The sequence below is a fragment of the Haliaeetus leucocephalus genome, unplaced genomic scaffold (genome assembly GCF_000737465.1).
Source record: "Haliaeetus leucocephalus isolate CR32 unplaced genomic scaffold, Haliaeetus_leucocephalus-4.0 Scaffold556, whole genome shotgun sequence".
Lineage (NCBI taxonomy): Eukaryota > Metazoa > Chordata > Aves > Accipitriformes > Accipitridae > Haliaeetus > Haliaeetus leucocephalus.
In genome coordinates, this window is record NW_010972992.1 from 675,602 (window position 1) to 684,662 (window position 9,061).

At 47.5% G+C, this 9,061-nt stretch overlaps 1 protein-coding gene across 3 annotated transcripts in view; it reads right to left on the reverse strand.

The window, feature by feature from the left end:
• The window catches only part of ZBTB40 (zinc finger and BTB domain containing 40), a 35,007-nt gene extending 26,551 nt beyond the window's left edge, over positions 1-8,456 (reverse strand). For 2 of the 3 annotated variants that reach the window (XM_010577159.1, XM_010577158.1), the window contains exons 1-3: positions 8,381-8,456; positions 7,284-8,071; positions 6,522-6,652 (exon numbers count right to left, since the gene is read on the reverse strand). In XM_010577159.1, the coding sequence (XP_010575461.1) occupies positions 6,522-6,652; positions 7,284-8,010 (858 nt within the window). In that variant the 5' untranslated portion in view covers positions 8,011-8,071; positions 8,381-8,456. Of the gene's footprint in view, positions 1-6,521; positions 6,656-7,283; positions 8,072-8,380 lie in introns of all 3 variants that reach the window. The other variant, XM_010577157.1, reaches the window with a different exon arrangement.
• Between the last annotated feature and the right edge of the window lie 605 nt (positions 8,457-9,061).

The window sequence follows — 9,061 nt, forward strand, 5'->3', positions numbered from 1 at the left end:
GCATTTTAAGTGGGACTTTCAGGAATCTCCATCCTCAAGTCACAATGGAGTTGCATCTCCTAGAGAAAGCTTTGGAGAGGAGGCACGCAAACTCTGAGTGTCGTGGGCTCTCAGCAGGCCTGGCAATCATGCCCAGAGCTCCAAAATCAACTCCAGTGACCCAAAACAGCAACCAGAAGCAAATATGCCTGCACAGTTATGGAAATAAAAGGAAAAGAAATAAGCTGTAACTCTTGCTCCCATTTCCCCGGAGCCCTTTAACGCTGTAAATATTGCCCCTAAAGACACACGCTCCCCAGCTCTCCAGGAGAGATGGCAGCCTTTCAGAGCAGGCGTCCTTTATTAGAGACTCCAGGGATGCTATAAAAGTACCTTTGAAGTGGAGAGCTTAGCCCAGCTCCAGAGAGAGCGGCCATTTTCTGCTGTCATTGTCATTTTTACTTCCACGATAAAAAGACTGAATGCAACTGCTTGGGGCCTCACCAGGGGGATGGTGGACTTGCTTTTCCTAGCAGGTGTAAATGCTCATATATTAGGGCAGCGTGACAGTGCAATGACCTATTGCAAAGAGTATCCACAGAGGGGAAGCTGCAGGGGTCCCAGCTCTTACCCGCTAACGGCATTTTTCCTGCTGAACAGAGAGACATGGACATGAAGGGCTCTGTTATAAAGGAAGAAAGGAGATGCCACAGACGTGCTGAAGAACAAGCTTAAAGGTATTTTTTTAATGCAAACATTAATTTGTAATAAGACTTGATAACCAGATCATGTTTGTTGTCAAGGTTTGCATGCATGGCCCCCTTCCAGATCAAAACGATCCTCTAAAACACAAAAAAAATCTTGACTCTCACCATCCTAAAGGTGCTCAGCACCCTGCCAAATACATGGTTTTACTAATATAGATGAAAAGTAACGTGCATTGTTGCACTGTTTTTTTTCTTTTTAATATTTTTTTTTAATTAAAACCAGCACAGCATTGCTACCCAGAGCTCCAGATAACATCTCTTCCTCAGTGCATAGATCTGGTTAATGGAAATGAGTTTTCAGAAACTGAAGGGCTCTGCTATTTATAGTCTCTTTCTGGAAGACCTTTCCTCGGACACATTGCTCAGTGGGAACAACAGCCTTTTAGCATTGTTTTGAAAGAGCACACAGTACATTTTAGACTTACTTCGAAGCACTAACAATTCCCAGAGATCCTGGAAAAAAACGGAGAAATACTGGTATTAGCTGGAATCCCAGCTTCCACTTAGTCATAATGTGCCCACACATTACAGCCTGATCCATTAGGCTTTCACTGCCTGGGACACTTGCAAAACTCTTCATGGCCAAACTGGCACAAATTAGCAGATATCCAGCTTCCAGACTGGAGCAAAAGACCATCTCTTTGAGCAGGGAAACCAAGTCACCGAGACCTAGATTAAGCTTGAGCTGTGCCACCAAATAGGTTCAATGTCCAGCAAGAAGTTTGGTCCCAGTTGAGGATGTCAGTTCTGGTGGCCACAACACTCCTAACTCAGTACCACAACGGTCACACACCATGAAACAGCCCTCCCAGTTCATCTCAAACCTCCCCATTTCCACAGCAGCCCCAAGGCAAGCTCTGAACAGGAATCTCTGCAGGTAACGCCTATCTCCATATCATGTGCGCATCTTCCACATTTTTCCAGATTTCTTTCCTAATACAATCAGTTCCTACACTGCCATGTCCCTTTGCCCCATCACAGGATCTCCTGCTCTGCCCCACTGCTCCTTATTATTTCTTGCTCTTTCCAGCATACCCTGCTGCTTTGGGTAGGAAAGACGCACAAGGCTGCTTGTGCAGAGCTACAACCTGCTTTTGAAATGTGCAAGAGCTGAGTTAGCACTGTGTCCTCCCAGCCACTCATTTCCCTCCTCACACCAATCTACAACACTCCTAGTAAACCAGTGCCTCCAAGACCTCCACCTCCCGCTCCAACATGATCGTGAGATTAAGTTTTTTGGGTGGGGACAGGGATGCTCAAAGAGCAGCTGGTGGCTGGCCCTGGAGGGAGCGACCCTGAGCCTGGGCTGGGCTGAACTCAGTTGGTGTACCAACCTGAGGGATGTCCTGGGACCCAGAGAGGACCTCAACCAGATGGGCAAGTAATGCACATCCCACCCAAGAGTGTGATGGCCCATAACTGAGACTAAAGAGGGATGTGGGAAGAGAAGGAGGGCTGTTCAGTGCAGCCACTAGCCCAGCTGGCCACTAGCCTCTTCTCTGCAGGTGGGTGAGCAGGGTTATGGCTTTTCATGCCTTATCCATGCTCCTGCTCTCACCATGAGAGCACATCTCAGCAAAAAGCCACTTCACTGACTATTACTGAGTGATCTCTCTCAAGCATCACCTTTAGGGTGAATGCAAGCACTCCAAGTGTGGTGGGGAAGGATCTGCAAGAGACAGACTGAAAAGCCATGGGGTTTAGGGTGACAGAAGAAGCTAGCTCCCTTCAGACCCCTCCCTCACAAGCTGAGGCACATTCAGTTACAAGACTCACCCCTGAATGTGGTAAATCCTGTGCCAGTACCTCAATGCCACCTCCGTTCCCTGAGGAGAGCTGCACTGGCCACTCAGCAAGCTGCAAAGTCCCTGACAGCAGGAGGCTGGGCACCGCGGGGAAACTTCCAGAGATATAATCATCAGTCCTCTATGAAGACGAGCTGCTTTGGATTTTTTTACTGGTTAATTTTCCATGTGCATAACATGAAGCAAATATAAAAAAGCCACTGGAAATCCGCACGGACAAAGCTGCTGCCTGCAGCATCGATGGCATGGACAGCACAGGGGGGGCTCTACACATATGGACCACAGAGAAGCTCTTAGGCCATGACTGCACCATGAAGTCAATCAATTATCACTATGCGTACAATAATCAGAGAAAAACTACGTTCCCATTTCTAGTTCAGAAATCTGAAGTGCTTTTTTTTCAAGTCTGCATTTGTACATCACTAACAAGGGACACCCCAGTACCAGCAACACTCCATGGAGAATGCTGACCCCTGCTTGCTCCCTGCAACAGGAACAAAAGCTCAGCCCAAACTTCCACACAAGTACACCAGAACAGGGGGAAAAAAGTTCTCCAGCTCTGCCACTACAAAATAAAACCCTCACAACCTATCACCCCTAATCAGGATGCAGAAGATAACAGGAAACTTCTTTCTTCTGCCGCATCCAGAAATCCCTGCAGCTGCAAATGAAGGACGACAATAATTGGACAGGCCCATAGGCAATGGAAATGATCCACAAGCACAGTGACATTTATTCTACGTGGGAGAATCAACGCTCCCCCACTTCATCTGAACCCAGAAGTAGAGGGAACAAATGAGCTGTGCAATAATTTGAATTGAGTTTCTCTAAGAGAGCACAGGAAGATAAGACTTGACACCAGCAAAGCTCTTCTACGCTTACCCAAATTACTGCAATTTCAGTCTTGTTCTCATTTCCAAGCAGGTTTCATCCAGGCCAGAACCAAATTAAATAGGAATAGTTTATGTGAGATACACAGAGAGACTCTAAAACAAAAACAACCTCAAAAATCATATCTCCCTAAATAGAAAAGCAACTAATCTGCATTTTTCAGCCCAGGGAGCAGAACGTAACATCAAACTTGGAGAGAAGCAACAATTCTCACAAAAGCAAGCCTTGCACCACAAACCTCCTTAGGGAAAAACCTCACGACCTAACAAATCTCTGCTGGAGGTAGCAGGAAATAAGGCAGCAACACCAGAGGGGAGCAGACAGGAGCACTGTGGGGAACAAGGCACCCATGCAGGGACAAGCTCACAAGCAAAGGAATAGAAATACAGAGGCTACATCCAAGGCAAAATCCCACGGAAACCAAAGGAGCCTGAACACCTGGACAGCCTCAGTGTCAACAGGCAGGCTTGCAAAACCCCCATGAACACCCGCAAGCCCCCACGCTGCCCAGGCTTTGCTGTCCAAAACACATCGCTGCTTGCCTATGGAGATAAGCCACCCACAAAAGGCTCCTGAGCAGAAGGACATGCAGGAGGGATGGGAGATCTCCCTTGCAGCAGGGCAAGCACACCCAGCAAGACTGCTTAGTACAAAGAAACAGCATCTCACTGGCTGCCAGACGGACTTTTACTTGCTCTGAGGCACCTAAAAGACTTCAAGCAAATGACTGGCAAAATAATACAAAAAAAAAAAAAGGGTGGGGAGGGGGAGAAGGAGAGAGGAAAAAAAATAATCCATTGACGCCTACCACTGGCACAATCTCAGCCTTAATTATGCATCCCAAGCTGGGCTCTTTGGAGCTGAACTTGCACTTTAAGCATGACTTTAAAAACACACCGCTGTGTTTCCCCTGAAGAAAATACTGGGCCCTTGTGGGGAAAAGCTACTCTGTCTGCTGGAAACATTGCCCAGGCTCAGTGCCGGTGGCCACAGGTCCTGCTTGTCCCAGATGGGAGCTCAGAGAGGGACAGATCTGGCTGAGCCCTCGCTTACAACAGGCTGCAGTCTGTGTCCCCCACTGCCCTGGGGCTGACACTTTTCATGCTTGTCACAGCTGAGAAGTGGTTTTTCAGGAAGGCTTAGAGAAAATCCATTTCTCATTTATTCAGCATTTATTTATAGCTGCAGAGAAGTTGTCCAGCTGCCGTTTTGTGGTCAGACACCCAAACTGTCTCCGAGCTCCACAACCTCTCGCTTGGCTCCTGCTGCAACAGCTCATTTGGGAGCATAAAGAGCCAGGCACAGGTCTGCAAACCTCACCTGCTGGGTGTTGGAGGCGCTGAAGAAACACAAAACAACAGTTACTGCAAAGCAATAGAAAATGGGGCTGTTATGCAGAGCAAAAGCAAGTCAGCATGCCTGCCTGGGCATTCTGCTGGTGTGGTTCTGCCCTGCGACCATGGAGGCAGCACAACTGGGCAAGCGAAGGCATACCAGTACAGGTGATGCCTGCTGTCATGGGTGCATGGAGCTGCCAAATCCTTTCTGGCAGCACCCATCCACATCACACAGCACCCTCCCCAGCTCTGCTCCAATTGCCAAGGTGCAGAATAGGTAAAACCTTAAAACTGACATATTTTTCCGATCAGGGTGATGAACAAATGTACAAAAACCTAATCTTTCTCAAGGTGCACAGGCATGCTGACAGCAATGCACTCACAGGTGCTTGTCAGCCCAGTCAGGCTTGGGCTTGCTGCTACAAACACTAATTAGGACCCACATTTCCCTCCTAAAGCCCCAGAGATGTTAAGTTCAACACCATTAGGAAGGTCAGCAGCTAAGGGAACACGGGCTTCCCTCCGTGAACATTTAAAGGCTCGTCAGAGAAGAAACCTGCACTCCCTGACTCAAGGGAATTCTCCTCCCTGCTGTCATACGTTTTTTTTCTAATAAGCATGTTGCCTTGGGTTTTTAAAAGCAGAACAACACCACAGCCAAAATGTCCCATGTCCCATAGTCATACTGGGGACCAAGTGACTTGAATCCAGACAGCTTCCTGGCCAGCAAGCGCATGGAAACCTAGATAGCACTGCAGCCCCCCAACCGAAGGAATAGCATTTCTTGGCTTCAAAAGGTCAGCTAACCATGAAGCCACTGAAGAGCTGTCAATAAAACAGTCGCACTCTCATTTTTCCACATACAGAAAAGGTACGCAGGGTAGTTCATGCAGCCTGGTATGAGAAACACTCTATCCAAAACAGCCCGGGTGAGGAGAGCAAGTACAGTCCCATCCTCACTCCATAGTGGCCACAGCTTTTTCCATAGACCCTGCGATCATGCAGGAGCGTGCAGCCAGCGCGAGTGCCCTCCTGACACAATCATTTCCAAGCTCTGTGTCCTGCACCACTGCTATACCAATACGGACGTAACCTGCTGTTTCTGCAGTGGCTTTGAGCCGGTACGACAGCTGGTATCTGTTTACCATTGTTCACAGCCCAGAGTATCAGTATCCTTTAGGATTAACCAAGCACCAGACTCAAATATCCCCTCCAACAGTAACTCAAGCATCATTCATCAGCGACGACTGCTTTTAAAGCGGCACATCGCCAGGAGAAGCTCAGCGGGGTGGCACCCATAGCCCCCCCCCCCCCCCAAAGGCTCCCCACAAGCAGCCTGCCATACGCAGAGTGGAGCAGATGCTCCGCGGCAAGCCCTCACTGAGGGCTCGGGAAGTCTATTTTGGGATCTCATATGTCAGTCGTTTACAAGTCAATACAGTTCCCAAAGCAAATGCCATAAACAGGAGGACAGAAATCAGTGCTGGAGCTCTTCTACAACACAACAAAGATATCTTCAGGGCAGGACATATACTTCCTCACCTATGTGCATGAGCAGCTTGCTCTTACAGATGTTTCTCTCCAGGGCGTTATTCAGGTGAGCATGTGTTGTCCTTCAAACAACCAGGCACCAGAGCCCCAGTTGCCCATGAAACAACTTCCTAAACAGGGCACAAACTATTCTAGCCCTCAGCAGGGTAAAAAAAAAAACTTGTAGCATTTACCCAAGTAAACACACCTACCTCCTTTTGAGAGGCATCAATTTCTCTGCACTCTTCTAGTCTTTTCAGCACAGCTTGGTTATCAGAAAGGGCCTCTGAGAAAACACTTTCATACTGAAGAAAGAAATCCAGTTTACAGCTTTTGCTCTCTGCTGCTGTGTGAGAGAAACAAGACAAGTTATTTGCTAATTGAAGGGATTCACAGAAAGTATGATGTGATTGAAAGGCATCAGTTTGTAACCAGCACATTGGCTATAATAGGGAAACTGTGACTCACAAATCCCTTCCAAAGATATCACGCTGCCTGGAGGGAAAACCAACAGTTTATTTAACACCAGTTATAAATGGAACATTTATTTTAAACCCAGTACAGTCTCTGTTTTCCTCCCATGCTGAACAGGAGTTTAAAGGATAAGGTAGCATTAGCAGGCAACTCTGTTCACTTACTGTTATACAGATTGTCTTATCAACCTCATGTCCTACACTAACGCAGATCCCACTGTACGTCAGATGCAATCACATGCATGAGTAAGAAAAGTTTTGCTCGCTACAGCTCTGTCAAAGTGGTGAGCGAGAAGCAACTGCAAAGGCCAAAGGAGAGTATTGCACAGTGCTAAAGGAAGAAAGTCCCTGCAGAAAAGGTGTACATGTTGGTGCTGCTCCCAACCCAGGGCAAACTAAAAAGAACAAACAGAGAGGAAAAGATGCCCTGTAAAAGAAAAACATGAGTCAATGCAGTTGCAAACAAGAGGCAATACTGAGCCCAGACCTGTAAAGTCTCACCTAAATCCCTCGCTCCTCCTTTCTCATCCAGAGGCTCAGCAAGCTCCTCTTCCACACAGCGACCCTGCCTGGCACAGGCAGGCTGATCAGGACAAGAGCCTGAATCCTCCTGGAGGGATCTGGAGTCACTCAACATCGTGTTCTGCTGAACCCAGGTGTGATTCATGGCAAGTTCCTGGCCAGGAGAAACATCTGCTTCCATTTCTGCTTCTAGAGGGCCAGGAAAAGGGGAAACTCTCTGAGGAAGGAGGATATCTGTTTTTCCTTCATCAGGTTTTTCAGACTGGGGCAGGTTATTAGCTTCAGCATGGTTTCCAGATGAGTCTGCTGCCCGGCTGGAGACTTCTCTCACTACCTGGTCCTGAGTAGAACAGCTGATGAGGTCCCTGAGGAGGTTTTTGCAACTAACAGCCACATCAAACATCTGCAGACTATCTGCCACAGAGATAACTTTGGTGAAATTGTGTTTCCCCAGGGGGAGTTTGCCACTGTACATCATCTCCAGCAGGAGTGCAAACTCCTCAGGAGTCATCACAGAAGCATCGATGGAGATGGTGTCCGTGCTGTCCAACAAGGATTTAAAAAGCAGGCTGGCAGCAGCCAAAACCACCTTGTGTGCTCTAAAATGAACATTCCCAACAAAGATGGTGCAATCGCAGAACTGCTGCTCTTTGCAGAGAGCGTACAGCTGCTGCAGCAGCTGCTTGCTGTAACTGGGAAGCTCCATGGCACCAGGATCTACTGGCCTCCTCTCGCTGTGGACTCCACACTGCTTTCACAAAGCCCAGCTAGTTAAACAAAAAAAAAAAAAGATCCTGTTAGCACTTTGCTCAGATACTAGCCAGACAGAAGGAAAGAGTAAGCAAAAATTACTTTTCAGTTTATACCTCCTAGTAGTTTACTATGCTGCAGTTCAGTGGTTCCAGCAAGAGGCCCCATTCTGAACTCACACTCCCTAAATTCATCAACCTACCGTACTAGAGCTGAAGAGTCTAGATACTGTTCAAATATAAATACATCAGAAAGAGCTTGGAAATGAGTACTGAGTCCCAGGAGCTATAAAAAAAGGAGAAGAGACTCCCTGATGTTCCTCCTACCATACAACTTGAGGTGTGAATGCTCTTCAGATCAGGCACTGCAGTGCCAGGCTTTGCCTGCATCCAGAAGCTGGAGCTGATGCCAAATTCAACAGCTGGTTTCTGAAAGGGCAGGAAGATCTGTTCAGACTATCTACCAAACACAGAAGAGAATCTGAGGTGCTGGTTTTGACATGCAAAGCACTAGGTGGTTTGGGACCAGTTAATCTCTCCATGTCACTACTAAGATCAGCAGGGGCATGCAAGCGTTAGAGATAGAGGTCTGCTTGCAGCCCAGGGCCTTCAGCACCTCCCTTCTCAGCACACCACAGTCGTAACTCATCAATTTACAAGTCTTTTCCCCCAAGCCATAATTTCTTGCAGAAGTCCACAGCCCTAATCCCATACACCAGAGCCTCACTTTTACTTCTTCACCCCTGCCCCCGTTACAGGAGGGAGAACAGATAGGACATCTGCCAACGAAATTTTTATCAGCGGGCTATCTGGTGTTTTTATCTAAGCTAGACAAGATAAAGATGTTACTGCCTTGTCTACACACTAGGATGCCTAACACTGGTGCTGGCAATGATGCTGAAACAAAACAGCATGAGCACTAGAGGAAGAGCACCTGGATAGACACGATTTACATGACCTTCAACTGCTTAACATCTTTGCACTCAGCTTCCCACTCTCTTGTAAAGA